General features: G+C 40.6%; 1 protein-coding gene across 3 annotated transcripts; it reads right to left on the bottom strand.

Annotated features, from left to right (window-relative positions):
• Positions 1-4,972: 4,972 nt before the first annotated feature.
• Positions 4,973-25,696, bottom strand: dorip1 (dopamine receptor interacting protein 1). 3 transcript variants are annotated; one of them, XM_080202450.1, is made up of 6 exons: positions 25,502-25,611; positions 14,037-14,091; positions 10,237-10,761; positions 8,305-8,394; positions 7,144-7,278; positions 4,973-5,465 (listed from the first exon to the last, which is right to left on the bottom strand). In XM_080202450.1, exons 2-6 carry the CDS (start codon positions 14,063-14,065, stop codon positions 5,282-5,284), a joined length of 963 nt encoding a protein of 320 aa, XP_080058576.1. In that variant the 5' UTR covers positions 14,066-14,091; positions 25,502-25,611; the 3' UTR covers positions 4,973-5,281. The 3 variants fall into 3 exon arrangements, with proteins under 3 accessions (XP_080058576.1, XP_080058575.1, XP_080058577.1); XM_080202449.1 differs by lacking the exon at positions 14,037-14,091 and having other exon boundaries at positions 25,502-25,696; XM_080202451.1 differs by lacking the exons at positions 7,144-7,278; positions 14,037-14,091 and having other exon boundaries at positions 25,502-25,696.
• Between the last annotated feature and the right edge of the window lie 130 nt (positions 25,697-25,826).

The raw sequence follows: 25,826 nt of genomic DNA, 5'->3' as shown, positions 1-25,826 counted from the left end.
TCATCCCGTCAAAATTTGTTTTCCCCCAGTTAAATATCCCTGCTCTGGATTGCTTCTTTTCCTTTTCCAGTGCCAACCTAAATCTGATGATACAATTGTTATTGTCCCATAAATGCTCTCCCATTGGTATTTCATCCGCTTGGTCCAACTCATTCTCAAAACCAGGTCTAACAGTGCCTGCCCTCTTTGTCCCTTTGCACTATTCCTATCTCAGGCTATGGAGTCTGGTCTGCTATTTGATCATGGCTGATGTTTCTCTATCCCATTCTCCTGCGTTTGATCCCTTTACCAGTCAAGAATCTATTTCTGTCTTAAACATGCTCAATGAACTGGCCTAGACTGCCATCTGTGGCAATGAATTCCACAGATTCACGACCCTTTGGCTGAAGAAATTTCTCATCTCAGTTCTAAAGGGTTGTACCTTTACTCTGAGGCTGTGCCCTTGGATCCTAGTCTCTCCTACTTATGGAAACATCTTCTCCACATCCACTGTATTTTGGCCTGTCAGTATTCTTTAAGTTTCAATGAGATCGCCTCCACCTTCCCCCGTGCCCCGTCCTCATCCTTCTAAACTCCATCACGTACAGACCCAGAGTCCTCAAACACTCTTCAAACGTCAAGTCTTTCATTCCAAGCATCATTCCCATAAACCTCCTTTGGACCCTCTCCAAGGCCAGCACATCCATCCTTAAGTCTGGGGCCCAAAATTATAATTACTCTATAATTCTTCGACTTGTGATTTCTTTGCAAATTTGTTTCTCCAGATTCTTTCCACTAGGTAGTGGTCTATATACTGTATCAATCAATGTCATTGCACGTTTTTCATTACTTATCTCTAGCCAGAGAGAATCCACCCTCGACTGTTTTGGAACATCCCTCCTTCTAGTACTGTAATGCCACCTTGAATCAATATCGTCACACCCACCCCCAGCCTCTCCTAAAAAAAACTTGTACCTGGGAATATTTAATGCCCAGTCCTGCCCTTCTTTGAGCCAGGTCTCTGTTATAGCAATATCATAATTCCATTTGTCAGCCTCAGCCTGTAGTTCATCAATCTTATTAACCACACTCTGCATTCACACACAGTCATAGAATCACAACAGTGTAGAAGAGGCCATTCAGCCCATTGACTCTGCACTGACTCTTTGACAGTATCTTGCCCAGGCCCTGTCCCTCACCTTTTCCCTGGAAACCCACACATTTTTTAAGGCTAATCCATCTAACTTACACATCTTGGGACACTAAGGAGCGATTTAGCATAGCCAATCATCTAACCTGGATGTCTTTGGATTGAAAGGAAACTGGAGGACTTGGAGGAAACCCACACAGATAATGGGGAGAATGTACATACTCCACACTGACAAAAGCCCAAGGCCAGAATTGAACTTGGGACCCTGGAGCTGTGCTAACCACTGTGCCACACTGAATTCAAAGTATTCTATTAACCTCGATATTACTCTCAGCTATATCCTCCTTATCAGTTAATACTTCTCTACTTCCCATAGCCAATTTTTCTCCTGTCCTCTGAATTTCCCTTCAGGTTCCCACCCTCTGTCAACCTAATTTAAACCCTCCCCAGCAGCACTAATAAATATCCCTGTAAGGACAAGTCCCAGTCCTGCTAAAATGTAAATTGTCCTCCTTGTCCAGGATCTGCCTGCCCCAGAACCAGTCCCAATGCCTCAAATCCCTCCCCAGTACTCCACTTCTCCAGCCACATATTGAACTGCTCGATCTTCCTGTTCTTATGTTCACTAGCACGTTTACACCCTCCCAACTGCCTGCCCATTCACTCTGTTCACACCTTTTCTGCTTGTGCTGTTTACACTCTTGACCCCGCTTGTGCTGCTTTTGTATATTTTTTCATTCACCCATTCCATTAGCTTCTGCTGCTTCAGGGTCCTCCTCTCACACTTGTCTCTCATTTTACTAATTTCCTGCTCCACTGAGATCTAGAGATCATTGAGTATTGCAATTATTGTTTCAGTCTCTTACCATAATTAATGTCCTTCCTTAAAAGTTGTAGCCTTAATCTTGGCCCCTTTATTCTGAAGTAAAACTGCTTCATTTCCTGATTTTTGTGGCAGGGAAACACAGACACAATTAGCACCATCCTTATTCATCTGAAATAAAAAGAGTTCTGATGCCTGCTTGCCTATCTGATACTGACTGAATCAAATCAAACATTGCAAAATTGAATTACTATCAAAAAGATGTTCCAACCCACGTGTTGCATTTGTAGGGTCGTATATTTTTTTCAGTAAACAATGAAAGGATCAAAGTCATTCTTTGGTCCTAGCCTTAAACTGCAAACCCTTGAGATTCCCTTTTCCTGGGTGACTGTCTTGGGTTGAACTGTTTGTAACCTTGGTATCCAATCCAATCCCACGTACTCACAGGTTTTCTACCTCCAGCTCCATTATTCGGCCTCTGTCTGCTGCTGGAATCTTCATCCTTTCCTCTGTCGTTCTACACTATTGTTCCTATTATTCCAATATGGGCATACCTGAGGCTATGCATTTTGGATCTTAAAGAATAGAACAGAGTACTTTATGAATAGTGAAAATCTAGAAACAGTGGAGTTAGGATAAACATGGTTTTTATAAAAAAAATCATGAATCAGTACAGGAAATATTCAAAAAAATTAATGGAATGTAGACCCCAGAGGAATTGAGTGCCACGAGGTAGAAGTCATGCTTCAGCTATATAGAGCCCTGGTTAGGCCAGATACTGCAAACAATTATGAGCACCATGTCTTAGGAAGGACATAGTAGCCTGGGAGAGAATACAGTATAGATTAATTACAATGATACCAAAGGTTAAAAAAAAGGGATAGGTTAAACAAATTAGGGTTATATTTCCTGAAAAATAGACAGCCAAGGGATGATTTGATCCAAGTTTAAAAAGGGAAGCAGGTAGGGTAGATCGCAAGAAACTATATCTACTAGTTGGGGAATCTAAAAGTTTAGAACCTGATCCTTCATTTGAAGGGTGGTACAAAGTGGAATTCTCTTCCATAAGGGGGATATTGATGTTTGATCAATTGTTAATTTTAAAAGTGATTGATTTCTGTTAGACAAAAGGTATTAAGGAATATGGGACAAAGGCATGTATAGAAACCAAAAGAGAAAATGCTGGAAAACTTCAGCAGGTCTGACAGCAGACAGAAAAGGGCTGGCGTTAAGTCTAGATGATCCTTTGTCAAAGCGGATGTATAGAAAGTTAGGTTAGAGGTCAACCAGGATCTAGCTGGATGGTTTCTTGAAGGAGTAGGCCATTTTACCCTATTTCTGTTCCTATATTCTATTTCAGTGGTTCACGGACTTCATAGTTGAAGGACCTGCTCAAAAGGATTTGTACTCTGAGCTTCTTTGCAACTCAAATCTCCTTTAAGACTCTTGTCAAAATCCACCTCTATGACCAAGCTTTAGTTACCTATTCTAAAAATCTTCTCCCTTGGCTGTGTCAATTTGATTCCAATTGCACTCCTGCAACAACTTCAAGGTACTTTTAAAGGCACTATATGCATGCACAAAGTTTGTACATACGATGCAGTGACAAAACGTAAGTAACACAGTAAAAATTGCAATGTTTTCAGTGTATTGCTAGATCTCCAAGACTTGAGCAGTCCATGATTATTATGCCATAATAGTCAAGCTAACAGACATTTCAATAAAAGTAATCTGATTTTCCAAGATGTAGATCTTGGCATATCTTACGGCAAGCCTACAGCCCAAGTACAGTGACACCAACAGGCTGTAGAAAGTCAATTTAAAGATAGAATTTGTTCTTCACATCAGATGTGCTCAGTCCTTGTGCTGTGACCACAGCCGTAAAATTTGTGCTGCCAAAACAAAATAAATGCAACAGCTGTTATGCCAACATTGTTGAGCAATCCAGAAATACTGAAAAATTTAGTTTGAGTCTTCACTGTGGAAGAACTTTGCTGATTAGCATTAGGGTTGTTCGTAAGCCAGCTGATCTTAGGAATGTATTTTTATTGATGCAATATGCCTTTTAGACAAGTTCCAGAAGGTCGCTAATGTCTATAGAATTGCACCTTTGCCTGAATCTTTATTTTTCAGAAAAAGTTGGAAGAGAAACTGGGTAAAGTTTAACAAACAATGAAATTCTGCACATACAGGTCATTAGAAGTATTTGGAATGGTCTTATTTTGACTGATTCTGTTGTTAGTCCTGGCTGCGGTGAGTAAAATTACTTTTATTAATTACTAAAAATGAATCAATTGCTTGCATCTTTGTCTAAGTTAGAAGTTAAAGTTTATTTATTAGTCACAAATAAGGCTTACATTTAACACTGCAATGAAGTTACTGTGAAATTCCCCTAGTTGCCACACTTCGGCACCTGATCGGGTCAATGCACCTAACCAGCACACCTTTCAGACTGTGGGTGGAAACAGGGAGAACGTGTAGACTCTGAACAAATAGTAACCCAAGCCAGGAATCGAACCTGGGTCCCTGATGCTATGAGTGCTAACCACTGTGCTGTCCTCGTCTAAACAGTCTAAACTGTTTCCGCATCTTATGGCAGAAATATAAATCTTGTATTCCTAAATTCTGAAGATAAAATTTTGATTAATAGTTCAGCCATAGTTCAAGTGGTTTCAGCAAATTCATAGAATCTCTATAGTACATTGACTTGAGACTTCTTAAATGCTAATGCTATGTTTTGAATAATATTCTAACATCCTACGCTGTATCCGAATGGATTTCCTCCTTTTACCATAATGACCGTATATCCATAGCATCAGTCATCTTATCTTAATATTCCTGTATTTATGGTACCTGGAAATAGATATTTTTAAAATGAGCCAATTTTTCTTTCTTGCATTCATATTTTCAATGATGTATATGGTATTCTGCTTTTCTTTTTCACAAGAAAACCTACATTGAACGATGTTCTTTCCAATTTTACAAAAATGGATTTTGTACGATCAATTAGTACTCAAATGTCATGTACAAAAAAGAAACTTTATTGCAGAAGCAATTTTATATAAAAATATTCAGTATTGAGTATTCAAGATACATTTGAAACAGTGTGACATTTGTATACATTTGCATAGTTGTAAAGTTAACAAAAAGGTAGTGCCTGGTACATTCAGTTGTAAAAGGTATATTTTATTTTAGTTAATAAATCAGAACTTTATAGTCCATTATTCTTGGATGCCAAGTTGGTTTAATTTTCTCCCCAGTTATAAAAAGATAGAACGACCTTTGTAGTCCTGTACATCAGTCACCTTATGTGAGAAACACAAGGCATTTTAATCACTTCTATCTCGAATATAGACAAGAGAGGACAAGAGCAGCAGCTCTGGAGGTTTATTTAAAAAGACCAAGTTCTCAGTTCTAAGCCCATCATAATGCATCCAATTACCATCAATCATAAACACAGCAGAATAATGGTGCTCCTCCTTGTTAAAAAGTGTTGCCCCCTCCAGTGTATATCTAGGATCCAGAGAGACAACAGTTAGTTTTTCAAAGTGTACTACTGTTTCAACATTCCTCCCAAGCACAAAGTTTAAACTACTGCAATATGACCCTATGTTCTACCAAAAGTTTCCAAAACACAAAAAGGTACTCTTGCTTTCAACTTCAAGTCTTCCCACAGTCTCTTTCATTTTTCAATGACTTTGGATTAATGTATTTCCCTCTTCCTTGCTGATGTGGCGATACTGGTTTTGGACAGGGGTGGGCGCGGTAAGAAGTCCCACAACACCAGGTTAATGTCCAACAGCTTTATAAGGTAGCACAAGCTTTCGGTGCACTGCCCCTTCGAAAGCTTGTGATACCAAATAAACCCACTGGATTTTAACCTGGTGTGGTAAGACTTCTCTCTGTTCTTTACTGATGGGGATTTATCTCCCCACCAGACATTATAAAATATTTTTCAAGGGTTTACAAAACTATGCATTCATTTGACATCCCAAAAGGCAATAATCTGACTTCAGAACTCCATATCAAAGTTCTGTTCAAACAGGATAATATGATTATGATTAGCCACTGTCTTTCCATATAACGATTCAGGTAGCATTCATGTGGCTAAACAATCCTATGACTAAGACTGAAGCAGTTTATGCTGTGTGAAAGGTTGGTCTTATTTTGCAATTTTGATATTTAGAATGTTTGGTTACTTCTAACTCCACTTCTGCACATAACTCGAAACAGAGATTGCCAATCCCTCCATTAGTATCAGACATTTGGCACAGGTCATAAGATGTAATTTCCAGGTTTCTTGCAGCTCCAGAAATTCATGAGTATAGAAACAGTAAGACAAAGCATTTTAATACAATGACTGAAGAGATGATGTTGGGAGGGAGAACTGCAGATTCTTGGGGCACTGGGACCTGTTTAAGTTGGACAGGTTGCATCTCAGAGCTGGAACCATTATTCTTGTAGAGAGGTTAAGTAGTACTGTTTGGGAGAGGTTAAAACAAGGGAGCAGGCCATTGGGCACTAGGATGAAATAAAGGTTAAAACAAGGTGCTCACAGGATTGGGAGGATAAATAGCAGTAGTTCAGAAATAGAATGGGTCAGAAATGGCAAATGCAAGGAATTTAAGATGGGTTCGGAGAGCATGTATGCAAATACTTGTGTGGTAAACAAGGTTGATGAGCTGCAGGTACAAGTCACTATGTTGGTTCAAGTGGGTGAGCAAAAAGGAATCTAATAGTAGTAGTGGACAGTGCAGTGAGGGGGATTAACACTGTTCACTGTAGAAAAGAGCTAAAGTCCAGATGACTGTATGGCCAAGGTTTGGGACATTTGCTCAGAGCTTGAGCGGACAAAACAATTTGGCCTTCTTTTAATCTTTGACAGACCCCTCACCCAGACCCACTGTCAGGTTGCTTCAGAATAGGTAATCTGATCCCCTTCATTTTATCCTAAAGTAAAGACACAGTCCCAAAACAATCTTTTCAATCTCAATTGTGACATCAGTGATAACAATAAAGCATTAAAAACTATAGCCAGACCCTTATTTGTTACTTTCAAAGACAGAATAACATTAAGATTAAAAAGCCACCAAAAATATGCACTTTAGTTAATGTCTAAATGCATTAAATGTTCAACTAATTTTACTACTCCAGAGTGCACAGGTACCTTTGAAAAGTGCTAAAGTCCTACCTTTGCTTTGCTACAGCCAAATTATATGGGACATAGGCCAATTCCTCAGATTTCCATTGCTCCATATTTAGGATGACAAATGGAGGAGCATCATGACAAAAAATTCTTTGTGTGAATTCACGCTGACCATTACATCTAGAAGGAGAAATGCAGTGACTAACAGATGTATGCTAGAAGCACCAATCTCAGAGATATCCATTGACCTACGTATGATCAAAATAAGACTCAAATAGCCGACGATTTGACTTCCAGTCTGGAACACTTCTGCAGTCCCAATAGCAGAGGTTTTCAGTAAATATGCTTTTAATGGTGGCCTTACATAGTAACTCCTTCAAAGACTGAACAGGTAAACGGGAAAACTGAATTCGTGGAATGGAAGAATGAACAACCATTTGTTTAAGCAAAGGTACGGTGCAACTTAATACTAAAGGTATTTAATTATAAAGAACAACACAAAAAAGCATTAGCAACATTCATCACTAAATTTACTATGTAGTGGATTGATGGAAAAATATTCTACTTATTTAAAAAGACCCATATGAACATGCTCATTTTTCTTCCCCGAGAACAGAAAATCATCTATGAGTGAGCTGGTTAATAATTTCCAAGCCCTTGGGCTTCCTTAAGTTTCCTTGTGGCAATTTTAAGGCAAGGATATATTTTTGAACAGTAAAGGAATTAAGGGTTATGGTGAACGGGCGGGTAAGTGGAGCTGAGTCCTCGAAAAAAATCAGCCTCGATCTTATTGAATGGCAGAGCAGGCTCAAGGGGCCACCAGATGCTCCCTCCTGCTCCTAGTTCTTATGTTCAATCCAAAATTTCTGAACTGTTAATTTTTGGGGTAACTATTCAAAACGGTGAGGATTTTCTTTGATAATTTTGGACATATGTTCAGACAGGCAAGCAACACAAAGGGGCTTTTGTTTACTGGGCATCATTTTGATTATTATTCAGCTTCTAAGTCATACCAAGTTAACTTGACATTGCCTGCTCGCTGCTTTACTTAAATGCTGGAACAATTCCAGCCAGATTCCTATCATAGTAAACCAACCATTTCCTGCAATGGACATTATCCCAAAACAAACGTGCAATTGAGTGACCAGCAAATACAGTCAGCTTGAGCTCAGTTTATAAGAACATGAAATAAGTCTGTGAACTTACCCAAGTTCTTCGCACAGCTCAGTCCTGGGACAGAATAATTCGTCCACCGCTGCTTGAATTACATCACCGAGGAGAGAATCATGTGAGGGACTTCACGAAACAAAAAGATAATTAGCATCCAAATTGGAAATCATATCATTAACAGTAACACCTACATACTGTTAAACAAAGAATTTCAGACTAAAAATGCTCAGTAACACAGCTAATACGTTGTTTATAGCATAAAGATTTCAAAATGAGCACTTCTTAATAATACATTTTGTGGTGGAGCTAATTCTAGAAATAATTTCATTGTTTTTAGTCATTTTGATTTGTAATCTCATGATGCATCCAATTTTTATATTAGCCATGAAATCAACGAATGTAATATTTACAAATTCTGGTCATTTTCTTGCAAACCAAGCCTCGCTGGTTCAAATACTTTTCCTCAAACTAAGCACATGATGTTTGTTTTGTGTAGATTTTAATTAATTACTTTATTTGGTCACTTCCTTAGTATGTGAAAGCAGATTTTCAATTCCAACCACCATCCTGTATTGAAGACTTCTAGAGCTATCAAGTTAAAAGTTCTTCTTTAACATGTGTTAAACTTTAAATTTAATAATCTGTACCAGTTTTACTTACATGCTTTAAAAAGGTAACTTTTGACTTTACAGTTAGTTGCATAATTTCTATACCACCCAAGTGGCAATAAATGACCTTATTAAAGATGTTATTGAGTTTATTTATCAGTGTCACAAGTAGGCTTACATTAACACTGCAGTAAAGTTACCGTGAAAATTCCCGAGTCGCCACACTCCAGCACCTGTTCAGGAACACTGAGGGAGAATTTAACCTGGCCAATCCACCTAACAGGCACATCTTTTGGACTGTGGGAGGAAACCGGAGGAAACCCACGCAGACACAGTGAGAACGTGCAAACTCCACATGGACAGTGACCAAAGGCAGAATTGAATTTGGATCTCTGGCTGTGAGGCAACAGTGTTAACCACTGTGTCACTGTGCCACATATCTATGCTTTCAAATACTTTACACGGGATTCCATGTCAATTAAATGTACAACTCTAGCTATTCAGGAATATTGAAGGGATACCAAGGCAGTCATTTGTTTTTAACAACCCCCAGTACCATGTGAGTGTCAGAACCAATTGATGTATTGCAGTTCAAGAGCAATGCTCAAGAGCAACATCCAAGATAAGTTTCAATTCTAAAACTATACATTCATTGTCTGATTTCAACCAACTGTAATCACATTTCCTCCACCTAATTAATATCTGAATATGCGTAGATAAAATTCTGATCAACTAAATATTTGAAAATAACATTCTAACTTTAGCGTGGCAGATTTATAGAGTTGTAATATTTAATGGTATGATGCTATTTCTAAGGACGGGTTCACATGAATGCAATAGCGGAATTATAATTGTTTCAGATAAGCGTAATTTTGTTTTAAATTACTTAACTGATAAAATTCTACATCAGTCAAATGTGATATACCCAAAACTGAAATTTTATAAGCATATAAATCTGAACCTATTGAGAGTCTAACATATTCTCAATAAAAACTATGTTTGTACCAGGCAAGGAGATAAATTCAGAGGAACTGCTGCACTCCCAATGACAGAATGAAGCTCTTCATACTGCATCCAACTTCAAAAGGACATGTCCATTGCACCAGCTTATCTTGTCTCATTTACCTCAATTACTTATCAGTTCCTTGGTAACAAATTATGGCAATTTAAGAACACCATTTTTGTCCTGTGAACTCATACCCAATCAGAAAGGGTTTAGAATATCCTAACTTATTTCATACAATCCTCACAGTTTTCTGGATTCAATTGGAGTTACTAAACACAGGTTCCAATGCTGGAAGAAAAAGGTACTACTCAGTCTCCTGTAAAGTTTCACTCAGTAAATAAACAATCAACCTACGAGATGATAATTGTCTTGCGCTGATCTTCCTGCAAACGTGCTGGACATCTTCCATTAGAACAGCAAGTTTCCTGAATAGTGGACATGAGGTTCTCCAAGTTTCTGGTGAAGTTTTCATGTTCATTTCCAAAAAGATCAATTTCTAGCGAGGCCTTGTGGACTTCTGATTTGTATTGACATTTTTCCATTTTATCCCAAATCCACAACAACTTCACAGTTGTGAATTTACAAGAGTCCATCAAATACAGAAAGCGCTCAACAAATTCCTTTCCCAAGTAGCTTGGCAACTCTCTACGAAAATTCTCATTTTCACTGAGAATTACATACAGCAACATCAAAAACCCATCAATGCTGCAAGTGTTTTTTAGGCTTATCTTAACATACAGTGGAGTGCAAGCCATTGCCTTTTTTCCAGCTTTAATGGTGTACACTCCACCCCATGGAAGAACAGGTCTCCAGAATGATCTATCTTCATTTGAATTATTTGTAACAGATGCTCGGATCTCTTCAAATAATGTTTTTGTCCTAGGATAAAAGATAGGAAAAAAAACACTGTACTTAAATATTCATTAAATGATACAAGGCAATATCAATCAATGCAAAGATAAAACATTTTCCAGCTTGGTGATTCTTCATGATGTAGCTATCAAGGTGTTATTTTAATCCTCATTAAACTAATAGCTAATGTTGTCATATAACAGATTATAAAACCAGACCTGAGCACTTAGACAATCACATCGCTCGAATTCACAAGCAGAAGATTAAATCAACCAGCAGAGATTGTCGGGGAATGCTACAATCTTCAGAACAGAACGTGCACTTCAATTATTTTAGTAATTTTATTGTAACCTTTTTATTTGTAATCTGCAATTGTTTCAAAATCTACTCTGATGCTTTTACAAAAAGATACATTTAGAAAATTTACCAGTCTATCAATGGTATTATAAATTTCATGCAAAAGTAAATACTGCAATGCTGGAAATACTCAGCAGGTCAGGGAGTATCTGTGGAGAGGAAAACAGTTAATGCTTCCCTGCTGAAAGGCCACAAACCCATTTTTTTTTCCACAGATACTGATTGGGCTGATGAGTGCTTCCAGCACTTTCTGGTTTTATTCATTTAACGCTGAGGTCGTAAGAAAAGAAATAAAGAATAGGCTATCTGGTCTTGAGCCTGCTGCATCATTCAATAAGATCATGGCTGATCTGACTGTAGTTTTATCATCAATTTCCTGTTTTCCCCTCATGTCAAACAAAAATTTGTCCAACTCAGCCATGAATATATTCAATTACCTTCTCTCTGGGCAGTGGGAAGAAACAGCACAGAAACAGAATACTTAGCTCAACAGTTTGCCAGTATTTATGCTACCCAAATGTCACCTCCCCCCACCCTACTACATTAAACCCCATTTCTGATGTTTCTATTAGGCTTGCACTCATCTAGCATCAGTGCTGCATATTCTAACCACTTCAAGTAAAGAAGTCCTCCCAAATGCCTTATTGGATTTATCGGTGAATATTTTACATTTAGATCTCCTATGTTCTGGATACTCCCACAAGTGGAAACATTTTCTATCTAACCCAAAAAAAACCTTTTGGTCACCTCTGTGTTCTTTCCTACAGAAAAGTTTGCAAATATGTTCAGTTTAATTGTAACCTCTCAGTTCTTTCATCCTTGTAAATCACTATTTTCACCCTCTAGATAACTTTTGGAATATGAAAGCCAAAACTGTGCATACTTTTTGAAATGTGGGATAACCAAATTTCTACCTGCTTTTAATTCCTAAAGTACAACTCACTTCCATCACAGCAGCAGCTCAAAATATACAACTAATATAATAGCTCTAATGTGATCTTTCATTCGGATGAAGGTCACAATTCATCAAAACATCTACAATTACAAACTTATCTGGTGTTCTCAATTGAATTAAACAGTCATTTTTGATAATTCATACACAACTATATGGGACAGTTAATTTGTGATTTGGAAAAAACAAGTTATAAAAAACAATGGTACAGAACTTTAAAATAAGACAAAAACTCTTCCCCTGCCACCAACTTAACAAATTTCATACCAAACCCTATTCCAAGTTCCAAGATACTAGTCCAACAAGGAGCAGGTGCAAAATTTTTCTTTGCATGTCTGGCACTTAATTCAAATTACCCAATTAATTTTTAAACACTAAATTCCTACTTTCCTATTATTAAAGTCAAATTATTGGAAATAATTCAGACCTTATTGCCAATAATTACTTCAAACCATTGGGAGTAAATTTATTTGGATCCTCTTTTTTCAAATGCAAAGCTCCAACATTCCATAACATTAGGATACTATTTCCCCTCACTACATATCTTACAAGCAGAAGCAAAAGTATTCAAGTATTAAAAATAATTACATTTTGCAAAGAATTATGACCCAAATATTTGACCAAATTATTTTAAGTTATGGGCGGCATAGTGGTTCGCACTGCTGCCTCACAGCACCAGGGACCCTGATTTGGCTCCAGCCTGTGTGGAGTTTGCATGTTCTCCCTATGTCTGCATGGATTTCCTCCGGGTGCTTCGGTTTCCTCCCACAGTTCAAAGATGTGCAGATTATGTGGATTGGCCATGCTAAATTGTCCCCTAGTGTCCCTAGATGTGTAAATTAGGTGGATTAGCCAAGCTAAATGAGCGAGGTTAAGGGGCTGGGGCAGGCATGAGAGTAGGCCTGGGTAAGATGTTTTTCGGAGAGTTGGTGCAGACTTGATGGGCTAAATTACTTCCTTTTGTACTATAGCAATTCTACGATTCTAAATGCAAAATGTTGTATTAAGTCAATTTTAATACATTGCAGAGACAGTTTATTACGACTGAGATGCAGGGAAGTCTTTCTATACAGTTAGAAATTTAACTGCATAACTATTTTCAAAAACATGAATACAAAAATCAACTATTTTGTACCCATTGTCTGTAGTCTTAATTTCAAGTTTTGCTTTGAATGAGTATTTTAGGAATATGAATAAGGATGTGGCCCTGACGAAATCAAATTATTTTAAAATAGACTTACAGAATGACGCCCACACTATGTGAACGCCTGCCAATTAGAAAACGTCATGCTCGATCTAACGTTGTAATATCTATTTTCAGCAGGACGTCACTGCTCAAGATACAGAATTTCTTCTATCTAGTGCATGCATGATAAGGAAAGTCAATTAGTTGGTATGTGTTGACATTGCTCTGTACAGAGACATTTTTTTAAAATGAGAATATGCCAAATTTGTGTCTCGCACCAACCAAAAGCAGAATAAGAGGAAATCTGCTTCCTGTTTACATTAATTGCTCAAAATCTATTTCTGGCATTAAGAACTCTGACATATGTGAGGATCATTCATGATTGCCCAGATTACTAGCTTTTATTGCTGCCAAATTTGATGTAATTTTGGTCTGGTGCAACTAATGGATTGCAGTTTAAATACAAACTGGGGCATTCATCCTAGCTAATCTGCATTATTATACGCAGAAACTTATGTTAACAGTTTACATGAGAAGTTCAGTATCACTTGGCACTGGCTTTATCTAATGATTGACTAACTTGCTCTAACAATTCAAATTATAGACACACTATAACATTTTGAAAGAAATATAACTCAAAATCATGAAAGATAAAACTTCTGATTCAAGATATACAAATGAGACTGGTCTCACTCCAATTTTTCTCCTTCCCTGTGCAAAAGGGTCTGGCCTCCAGTGGAAACCTTCACCATAACAGCTGAGATAGTGAACTTAGTATAGTAGTAGGAGAAACAAAGATAAACTTACATTCTGCCACTCAACCATTTTTCCACCATGCTGTTTAAGGCTCTTCAAAAGGAATCTGAACAGCAATAACAAAGTTACAGATCATCCACCAACTGAAAGAGGTTATACAATCATCGAAAAGTACAGCTCAGAGGGAGGTCAGACATCCCAAAGAGCTCTTTGAAAAGAGCAGTCATGCTTAATCCCATACCCTGCTTTTTTTCCATTACTCTGTAAGGTGTTTCATCCTTAAGTACCCATCCAACTCACTTTTAAAATTATATATGCAATCTTTTATAATACATACAATATACTAAGCAACAAACTCCAAATAGAATCAACAGTATAGATGTTTAAACAGTATTCTAAACTGGTCCCCCAGGGACATAATAGTTGTCACTAAAACTTTGTATAATAGTTTGAATCTCACTATCTTAGCACAAAAAGACAGCCTGTATTATCTTTATTGTTCACGTAATTGGCAGTGAGATGTTATAATCATGAATACAATAAATTTAATTACAAATATATTCTAGTACTGATTCCCCTTTTCTTCATCATAACCTGCTACTAATAGGTTTTTTACAATACTAATACCCACAACCAGCTGCACTGAACTGGAGCAAAGCACAGCAGTAACTTTTGTTATCATAATGTTATGAGCAGAAAACATGATTTCAATTTTCTATTTACTTCTTATTTTGTGCATTAATATAAATGAACCATCCCTGCAGTACTTCTGCAATTGAATGCACTGATCACAGTTCTACAGAACTACCTGTTTCACAAGAAAGTCACTGTTTATTTCAGAAGCAGCAATGCCTTCCTTTTGGTTGTGTATGTGTGTGCAAGCCAGAGATGATAAAATGATTTCAGCCAAGTGTCAAATTGCTTCAGTGGTATGTGAAGATACATTGCCTTTAAGAAATATATTTCTATTATGTTTCCTGTAAGGGATATGTTCATAACTCAGATCTGTTTCGTAGGGTGCTGATTTGTCTTGGAAATTAATAGCTGGGAGAACAAGATAAGTACTCCATTTAGGCATGGAGTGTTTATTTAAGCAGAATGGTGTGGGAGGAATGGGTTCGAATTTATGGGGCATTGGCACCAGTATTGGGGTAGGTGGGACTTGTTCGGGTGGGAGGGGGTTGGTCTGAATCGTGCTGGGACCAGAGTGTTGGCGAATCGAGTAAAGAGGACTGTAGACAGGGCTTTAAACTAATTAGGGGGGGGGAGGGTGCGAGGGTAGGTGACGCTACGAGGTCTAAAGTTAAGGATAGGGTACAGGTAAGGGAAGAGGCCAAGGATGTCCCAATTGGTGGCGTTACGGCAAATAGGGTCCAGGTGAAGGCTGGGATGAAAGCGCTTTATCTGAATGCACGAAGCATTCGGAATAAAGTGGATGAGCTGGTGGCGCAGATCGACACAAATGGATACGAACTGGTGGCCATTACAGAGACGTGGCTGCAAGGTGACAGGGACTGGGAGATGAATGTACAGGGCTATCAAGTGTTTAGGAAGGATAGGCAGGAGGAAAGAGGGGGTGGCGTAGCTCTGCTGATTAAGGATAGTATCAAGGTGGTAGCAAGGGATGATATCGGAGCCAAAGAGCAGAACGTGGAATCGTTGTGGGTGGAGATTAGGAACAGCAAAGGGAGGAAGACGCTGGTGGGTGTCGTCTATAGGCCCCCGAATAATGATCTGGAGGTGGGGCGGGCTGTTAACACGCAAATAAGTGCGGCGTGCAGGAATGGGACGGCAGTAGTTATGGGAGATTTCAATCTGCATATTGATTGGTCGACCCATGTTGGACGAGGTGGGCTCGAGGAGGAGTTCTTGGAATGCTGCCGGGATAATTTCCTTGAACAGTGTGTGTTGGAGCCAACGAGGGAGCAAGCTATCTTGGATCTGGTGCTATGTAATGAGGCGGGTAGAATTAGGGACCTTGCGGTGAAGGATCCTCTTGGAGAGAGTGATCATTGTATGGTGGAGTTTCTGGTGCAGATGGAGGAGGAGAAAGTGGGTTCCCGGACACGCGTCCTTTGTTTGAATAGAGGGGAGTATGGTAGGATGAGAGAAGAATTGGCGAATGTGGACTGGGGGAGTGCGTTGGAAGGTAGGTCTGCTGAGGAGCAGTGGAGGATCTTTAAGGAGATCTTTCTTGGTGCTCAGCAGAAATTTATTACGATGGTTAAAAAGGACAGTAGGAAGAGAGGTAATAAGCCGTGGATAACGAAGGAGGTGAAGGAAAGTGTTAAATTAAAAGCGGAGGAATTTAGAGTAGCTAAGAGTAGTGGGCGAGAAGAGGATTGGGAAAGGTTTAAATGTCAACAAAGATTGACAAAGAAGTTGATAAAGGAGGGTAGGAGAAGCTATGAGGCTGGGCTAGCACTTAATGTAAAAAAGGATAGCAAGAGTTTTTATAAATATATAAAAAGGAAGAGGCTGGCTAGGGTGAACGTTGGTCCTTTAGAGGATGAGAAAGGGGAGCTAGTGGTAGGGGATGGGGATATGGCTAAGGTCTTGAATAACTTTTTTGTTTCTGTCTTCACGGAAGAGGACGTGAATAATTTGCCGGGTGTTAGCGATGGAAAGGTGGTAGGAATGGAGGGTCTTAATGACATTACTGTTACTAGAGAGGTGGTGCTTGACAGACTGGAGGGGCTGATTGTGGACAAGTCCCCAGGACCGGATGGAATGCATCCGAGGGTTCTGAAAGAAATGGCGGAGGTTATAGTGGATGCCTTGGTGGTTATTTTCCAGACGTCGCTGGATTCCGGGGAAGTGCCGGAAGATTGGAAAACGGCTAATGTTACGCCGTTGTTTAAGAAGGGTGCCAGGCAAAAGGCGGGGAATTATAGGCCGGTTAGTTTAACGTCTGTGGTAGGTAAAATGTTAGAATCCGTCATTAAGCAGGAAATTGCGAGGCATCTTGAAGGGAATTGCTTGATAGGGCGGACGCAACACGGTTTCATTAAAGGGAAGTCGTGTCTGACAAATTTACTGGAGTTCTATGAGGATGTGTCTAGGGCAGTGGATAGAGGAGAGCCGGTGGATGTGGTCTTTCTGGATTTTCAGAAGGCGTTTGACAAGGTACCTCACAAGAGGTTATTGCAGAAGGTCAGGGGACATGGAGTTGGGGGTAGGGTGTTAGCGTGGATAGAGGATTGGTTGTCAAATAGGAGGCAGAGAGTGGGGGTCAATGGGTGCTATTCGGATTGGCAGTTGGTGACTAGTGGGGTGCCCCAGGGGTCGGTGCTGGAGCCTCAGCTATTTACCATTTATATAGATGATCTGGAGGAGGGAACCGAGTGCAGGGTGTCGAAATTTGCTGATGACACCAAGATTGGGGGAAAGGCAAATTGTGCGGAGGGTGTGGAGAGTCTGCAGAAGGATCTAGATAGGCTGGGCGAATGGGCCAGGAAATGGCAAATGGAATTTAATGTTGGCAAGTGTGAGGTGGTCCACTTTGGTAGGAGGAATGGTAGGAAGGACTATTACTTACGTGGCGAAAAACTGCAGCAGGCGACGGTGCAGAGGGACCTCGGGGTCCTTGTGCATGAGTCGCAAAAACCCAGCTTGCAGGTGCAGCAGGTGGTCAGGAAGGCAAATGGGATGCTGGCCTTCATAGCGAGGGGGATTGAATATAAAAGTAGGGAGGTCTTGCTGCAGCTGTATAGGGCATTGGTGAGGCCGCAGCTGGAGTACTGTGTGCAGTTTTGGGCGCCGCACCTGTGCAAGGATATTTTGGCCCTGGAGGGAGTGCAGAGGAGGTTTACTAGGCTGATACCGGAGTTGAGGGGGTTGAGCTATGAGGAGAGGCTGAATAAACTAGGCTTGTACTCGCTAGAGTTTAGAAGAATGAGGGGAGATCTCATTGAGACGTATAAGATGATGAATGGGATGGATAGGATAGAGGTGGAGAGACTCTTCCCGCTCAAAAAAGACAGTAGGACTAGGGGGCACAGCCTCAAGATAAAGGGGAGGCGGTTTAGAACGGAGTTGAGGAGGAACTTCTTCACTCTAAGGGTGGTGAATCTCTGGAATTCTCTGCCCGTTGAAGTGGTGGAGGCTGCCTCGCTAAATATTTTTAAGAAGCGGGTTGATGGGTTTTTGATAAGAGAGGGGATTAAGGGTTATGGGGAGAGGGCGGGAAAGTGGAACTGAGCCACAACAGATCAGCCATGATCTTACTGAATGGCGGGGCAGGCTCGAAGGGCTAGATGGCCTAGTCCTGCTCCTATTTCTTATGTTCTTATGTTCTTATGTTTAACTAATGCATTTGTGTTAACTTAGGTTCCTCCGGGATTTCAGAGTAGAGTTTTGATTAGGTTGTTTGACAGGGACAGAGTCATCTGCTTAATTTAATGGGAGAAGTTAAGCTTACTGGAAAGGAGTTTCAGTTTCATTTTAACAATACATGCAGTTGCTGCCTGGGCTGCCAGAAGGAAACACTGTCTCTCTGACTCTCTCTCTCTTTCGAGGTGTTCTGAAAGTTCCAGGACTGTTAACCTAAGACAAGCAAGTATACTTGTGTTTTGCTAAATAATTTTAAAAGAGGGGGGTTTAAGTCTATAAGAGGAATATTGCTCGAATTGGAACTCTTGTGATAAGTTAGCAGTTAAGAATTGTACCTTGTCATGTTTATGTATTGCTCAATTATTAAAAATTAAGCTAATTAATTTGCTTTTGTTAAATTGTGCTGTTAAATAAAGTTTGCTTTGATAAAAGCTTCCCAGTTTGTCAGTTGAATCGTGCCTGGAATGAATCATCTTATCCTCATTAATGCCAAAATAAAAAATTGTTCAGGTCTAGTCTAGCTTCATAATATACTTTGGAGTTTCTGATCTGGTACCCTAATAGGTAGCAATCTGGCATCCGTATTTTAAAAAAAATGTAGATTCAAACATCAATCTAGGAATTGAGCATTTCAATACAGTTTCTGAGATAAGGATAAGATTAAGTGGACAAGGTATATTTGCTGGCGTTTAGAGAAATGAGAGGTAATCTAATTGAGATACAAGATTCTTAAGGAGCATGATACAGGAGATGCTGAAAAAATGTTTTCCCTGGCTGAGAAATATTAAACATGAGGGTCACAGTCTCAGAATAAGGTGTCAGCCAATTAGGACTGAGAAGAGAATGAATTTATTATTCAAAAGGTTTGGAAATATACAGATTTTTCAGTAGTCATGAAATTAAGGGAATATGGGAACTCTACCAGATAGTACAGTTGAGTTGGAGAGTCACCCATGATCTTGCTGTTGGAGCACGCATGAATGGTCAGCTAACTTGGCTACTCTAGCTTTTATTGCTTTTGATTTTATGTGTGTCTTCTCCAACTGCTCCAGTTTCCTCCCACAATCCAAAGATGCACAGGTTAGATGGATTAGCCATGGTAAATGTGCAGGGTTATGGGGATAGGGCAGAGGGGTGGGTCTAGTGGCATGCTGTTTCAGAGAGTTGGTGCAGACTCGATGAGCCAAATGGTGTCTTTCTGCACTGTAAAGATTCTATGATAGCATTGTTAGGGGTGCTTTCATTTCAACGAGACCTTAAACCTTGTCAGATGAATGTAAAAGATTTCAAAAGAAGTAGATGTGTCATTCATCTCATTGCTGCCTCATCCCTGACTCACTGTGCGCTGTTGCATTTGCATAATCAATGTAACCACACTTAAAAAAAAAAGTCCTGAAGCACCGTGGACATCCAAACATAAAATGCACTGAAAAATACTATTTATTTCATTTACTGGTCCTTACAAATGCATCAAGAAGAGAATACCCAACTGTCCAAAACCATATTACTGACTAACTTGTTTCAAGAAGCTGTTGGCTTTTTAAAGCCACAGGGAAAAATAAATTTTATTCATTCATGTGACATGGGTGTCACTGGCTGGCCAGCATTTATTGCCCATTCCTAGTTGCTCTTGAGAAGGTGGTGGTGAGCTGCCTTCTTGAATCGCTGCAGTCCATGTTCTGTGGGTTGACCCAAGATTTTGACCCGGTGACCCTGAAGGAACGGCAACTCAGGATGGTGAGTGGCTTGGAGAGAAACTTGCAGGTGGGGGTGTTCCCATTTATCTACTGCCCTTGTCTTTCTAGATGGATGTGGTTGTAGGTTTGGAAGGTGCTGTCTAAGGATCTTTGGTGAATTACTGCAGTGCATCTTGTAGATAGTACACACTGTAGCTACTGAACGTTGGTGGTGGAGGGACTGAATGGCACCACATCTGCAAAAAATCAAGCAGGCTGCTTTGTCCAGGATGGTGTCAAATTTCTTGAGTGTTGTTGGAGCTGCACCCATCCAGGCAAGTGGGGAGTATTCCATCACACTCCTGACTTGTGCCTTGTAAATGGTGAATAGGCTCTGGGGCAGCACGGTGGTTAGCATTGCTGCCTCACAGTGCCAAAGACCTGGGTTCAATTCCGACCTTGGGTGCAAACTACACACATTCTCCCCCTTGTCTGCATGGGTTTCCTCCCACAGTCCAAAGATGTGCGGGTTAGGTTGATTGGCCGTGCAAAATCACCCCTTAGAGGATTAGGAGAGTAAACATGTGGGGTTACAGGGATGGGACCTGGGTGTGATTGTTGTCAGTGCAGGTTCGATGGGCCAAATGGCCTCCTCCTGCACTGTAGATTCTATGAGTCAGGAGGTCAGTTACTCATCGCACTATTCCTAGCCTCTGACCTGCTCTTGTCGCCACTGTGTTATGAGTCCAGTTGAGTTTCTGGTCAATGGTAGCCCCAAGAATGTTGACAGTGGGGGATTCAATGATGGTTACACCACTGAATGTTAAGGCGTGGCGATTAACAGTGTCTCTCATTGGTGATTGTCATTGTCTGGCATTTGTGTGGCACGAATGTTACTTGCCACTTGTCAGCCCAAGCCTGGATACTGTCCAGATCTTGTTGCATTTGAACATGGACTGCTTCAGTATCTGAGTCGCGAATGGTGCTGAACATTGCGCAATCATTGGTAAGCATCCTCACTTCTGACTTTATGACAGAGGGAAGGTCATTGATGAAGCATCTGAAGTTTGTTGGGCCTAGGACACTATCTTGAGGAAAGCCTACAGAGATGTCCTGGAGCCAAGATGACTGACCCTCTGCAACCACAACCATCTTCCTATGGACGAGGTATGATTCCAACCAGCAGAGTGTTTGCCCCCTGATACCCATTGATTCCAGTTTTGCTAGGGCCCCTCGATGCTCCACTCAGTTGAACGCAGCCTCGATGTCAAGGGCTGTCACTCTCACCTCACCACTGCAATTTAGCTCTTTTGTCCATGTTTGAACCAAGGTTATTATGTGGTCAGGAGCTGAATGACCCTGACGAAACCTAAACTAGGCATCACTGAGCAGGTGCTGCATGATAGCACTGTTCATGACCCCCCTTCCATCACTTTACTGATGACTGGGCAGTAATTGGTCAGGTTGGATCTGTCCTGCTTTTTGTGTATAGGACATACCTGGACAATTTTTCACATTGTTGGGTCGATGTTGTAACTATACTGGAAGGGCTTAGCTAGGAAGTAGCAAATTCTGGAGCATAAGTCTTCAAAAATATTGCAGGAATGTTATCAGGGCCCATGGCCTTTGCAGTGTCCAGTTTCTCCAACCATTTCTTAATATCACGTGGAGTGAATTGAATTGGCTGGAGACTGGCATCTGAGATACTGGGGACCACTGGAGGCAGCCAAAATGGATCATCCACTCTGCATTTCTGGCTGAAGATTGCTATGAAATACTTCAGCTTTATCTTTTGCACTATTGTGCTGGACTCCTCCATCATTGAAGATGGGGATATTTGTGGACCCTCGTCCTCCAACGAGCTGTTTAATTGTCCATCATTCTCGACTGGATGTGGAAGGACTGCAAAGCTTAGAACTGATCAGTTGATTGTGGGATCACTTAGCTCTGTCCATCATTTGCTGTTTTTGCTATTTGGCATGCAAGTAGTCCTGTTTGATAGTTTCACCAGGTTGACACATCATTCTTAGATATGCTGGTGCTGATCCTGGCATGCCCTCCTGCTCTCTCCATTGAACCAGGGTTGATCCTGGTTTGAGTGGGGGACATGCTGGGCCACGAGGTTGCAGATTGTGCTGGAATACAATTCCATTGCTGTTGATGGCCCACAGTGTCTTATGGATGCCCAGTCTTGAGTTGCGACATCAGTTTGAAGTCTGTCCCATTTAGCAAGGTAATAGTGCCACACAACATGATGGAGGTAATTGTCAATGTGAAGGCAGGACTTTGTCTCCACAAGGACTGTATGGTGGTCACTCTTACCGATACTGTCATGGACAGATGCAGATTGGTAAAGATAAAGTCAAATAATGTTATTTCCTCTTGTTGGTTATTTCACCAGCTGCTGCAGACCCAGTCTAGCAGTTATATCCTTCAGGACCCAACCAACCCAATCAGTAGTGCTGCTGCTGAGCCACTTTGGTGGTGAACATTGAAATCCCCCATCCAGAGTACATTTTGCATCCTTGCCAATCGCCTAGTGTTGTTCAACATGGCGGAATACTGCCTCCCTCCTACTGTATACTACTGTGCCACCACCTCTGCTGGGTCTGTCCTGCCGGTGGAACAGGACACATCCAGGGATGGTGATGGTGGTGTCTGGAGTGTTATCTGTAAGGTATGATTCTGTGAGAATTTCTGTCAGGCTGTTGCTTGACTAGTCTGTGAGACAGCTCTCCCAATTTTGGCATTAACTCTCAGATGTTAGTAAGGGGAACTCTGCATGGTCGACAAGGCTGTTTATTTTGCCGTTGTCTTTTCCGGTGCCTAGGTGGTCCATCCAGTTTCCTTTCTTTGTTGAGACTTTGTAGCAGTTGTTATAACTGAGTGGCTTGCTAGGCCATTTCAGAGGGCAGTTAAGGGTCACAATGCTGTGACTCTGGAGTCACATGTAGGCCAGACCAGGTAAGGACAGCAGATTTCCTTCCTTAAAAGGATCTTAGTAAACCAGATGGGTTTTTCTGACAATCGACAATGGTTTCATGGTCATCAGTAGACTCATTCCACCACCTGCCGTGGCAGGATTCGAACCCAGGTCCCAGAATACTATCTGGGTTTCTGGATTAATAGTTGAGTAATAATACCACTAGCCTATCGCCTCCCCTTTAAGTAAGTAATCTTTAGGTAATGTTTAAGTAATAACAAAATCAAATGTAAAATCCAGCAGCTCCCATCTTAAAAATCCAGCACCTTAATATTTTAATTGTAGTTTCAATTATGGGCAGAAAAATGAGTTTGTATTTCACAATTTGCCTAGAAATGCATGATACATTCAGATCCCTGATTAAAATCAGTACCACAGTAAACTCAGCATCCTCAAGTGGAAATGACAGTTCTTGCAATGGGCCAACTTCAAATGGCGCTCTTTAAAAAAAACTGCTAGTACACATTTAGAAATAACATCTATTTCAACATTTGTTTGGCCAATGCTAAATTAAAATTCTCAGGTTTTGAATTTCGGCTATTTTTCATTCTTAAAAGTTTTCTGTATGTCACAGAGGCATGACATTAGAAAATCCAGTAAGTGTTCCTTCCAATGGCCACCTAAGACTAATTAAAAACTACTAAAACAATGATATCAATACACTTGCAATTAAACTATGGAGCTATTATAACTATAATCTTCAGGAGTTTAGATAAAATCGTAGTTCCACAACTGCATCAGCCATGGCATACAGGATGTTCTATCCTGTAATTCACAAAAAATTAAGAACCAGGCTGAACATAAAAGATTCAAAGGAAGTATTAAAAGACACTGGCACTCAAAAATGGAAATTCTAAAATCTTCTACAGGCACGTAAATAGTAAAAGACTGGTAAAACCAAAAAGGACATTTATGCAGGAAGACAGAGAGCATAGCTAAGGTATTCAACGAATACTTTGATTCTGTCTTAACCAAGGAAGAAGATTTCAACTAGTCCATGGTGAAAGAGGATGAAATCCAGTCAAAAGAACAGTTTAAAATTGCTCAGGAGGAGGTGATAGATAGCTGATAAGACAATAGGACCAGTGAGATGCGTCCAAGGACACAGTGGGAGTGGAAATTACAGACACTGGCCATAATTTTTCAACCTTCCTTAGGCTTAAGGAGTAGATAATTGCAAACATTACACTCTTTCAAAAAAAGTCCTTTTAAGTTTGGCATTAGCTGGCATATTGCTTGCAGTTCTGGGCGCTGCATTTTAGGAAAATGTGAAGGCATTGGAAAAAGTGTAAAAAAGATTCATGAGAATAGTGTTCAGCAAGTTCAATTACATATACAGGTTGGACAAGTTGGGAATGTTTTCCTCAGAGGAAGAAAAAGGCTGAGGGAAGACCTGATAAAGGTAGTCAAATTTCTGAGTGGTTCGGACAGAAAAACTTTTCCCATTCTTGAAAGGATCAAGAATGAAAGTGCACTGATTTAAAGTAATTCACAAAAGTAATGGGAAAAAATATTTTCACACAGCAATAATCAAGGGAATGCACTGCCCAAGTGTGTGGTTGAGGCATGTTCAATTGCAGCATTCAGAAGGAATTAGATTTATCTGAAAAGGAAGAATGTGCAGGATTATGGCGAGAGCATGGCACTTAGGGAGTTGCTCATAGAGACCTGGTGCAAACATGATGGGCCACATGGCCTCCTCATGGACTACAACAGTTGTGATTCTGGGGCAAAACTGGTGCGTAGATATGAACTGTACAGAAGTGCAATAAAAGCTGCGTTAACGGGGGAAGACGAGAGAGTGCGTAGAGATCTGTGGGGGCGGGGTGACAGTGATCGGAATAAGATGTCAAACTGTCAAAGAAGGGTTAAATACGTGCAAGTGACTCCTGCATCCTCCAGAACAGCACTTAGGTTCAGGAAGAATGATCGTCTGCGTAGTTACAGTATACTGACATTTCTGAATCATACTTCAACATGGGGGATACAACTACAACACTTTATTAACGTGCAATGATTATAACTTTTACTTTTAAATCTGACCCGAAACCTGGGAGTTAGACCATGTCACCATTAAAAAACTTTGCAATATTTTTAATATTTGTACATCTCGATTTCGTCAATTCGTTCCCCAAATCTCGATCCTTAATAAGACAGCAGTGCAAAACTCACAAGCATATCTTGGCATTGCGAGTTCTTTTAGGGGGGGGGAGCGGAAAGAGGACGGTACGAACTAAACCAACTTCGAAAACAAAGTTTTGTGTACGCCTTCGTGAAATAAAGCTAAACAGAAATTAATTTCGACCCGATCTACAAAGGGATTAGATCTTTACATATAGAGAAAGCTGACCAGACTCAGGTTGCAATTTTCTAATTAAGGCGTGACTGAGGATGTTTTGAAAGCTGCACCAGAGGGCCAAGTGACAAACGCACCTCCTGCAGCCAGTGAACTCTGTGGACAACTTATACAGCAATTCACCCCGCATTCCTGCTCAGTTTTATCGTTAAATGTGATTTAATTTTACCTCTCAGGCTGGCAATATCCTTTGCCCGTCTGCTTCAAAAGGTGGTGGGCTTCGCCTGCCGTTCCCACAACATTCACGCCATAAGGGGCAGAGATGGCATCCATGTCACCATCGGTCACTCGTCGTTAACATATCACCGCCACTCGCCCCCTGCTCTTGTTATTGTGCAACGTCATCAGCCCATCCCGGCGCACACCGCGCCACACCCCCGCCCGGGGCCAAGGGGGCAGGGCTCATCCTGGAGGGTCGGGGTCAGGGGCGGAGCTCACCGTGAAGGGGCGGGGATAGGGGCGGGGCTCACCGTGGAGGGGCGGGGCTTATCCTG

Source organism: Carcharhinus amblyrhynchos, chromosome 14 (assembly GCF_965287045.1).
Source record: "Carcharhinus amblyrhynchos chromosome 14, sCarAmb.v2.hapA, whole genome shotgun sequence".
In the NCBI taxonomy this organism is placed as follows: Eukaryota; Metazoa; Chordata; class Chondrichthyes; order Carcharhiniformes; family Carcharhinidae; genus Carcharhinus; species Carcharhinus amblyrhynchos.
This window is presented reverse-complemented; position numbering and strand designations above follow the sequence as displayed.

Bases quoted from the DNA above. Each gene is read 5' to 3' on its own strand.
- dorip1 (XM_080202449.1), bottom strand. From the start codon at position 25,605: ATGGATGCCATCTCTGCCCCTTATGGCGTGAATGTTGTGGGAACGGCA. The intron at 10,762-25,501 runs GTAAAATTAAAT...CTTTTATCCTAG, and splicing joins GGATATTGCCAGCCTGAGAG to GACAAAAACATTATTTGAAG. The intron at 5,466-7,143 runs GTAGGACTTTAG...TCTGGATCCTAG, and splicing joins TTGGCTGTAGCAAAGCAAAG to ATATACACTGGAGGGGGCAA.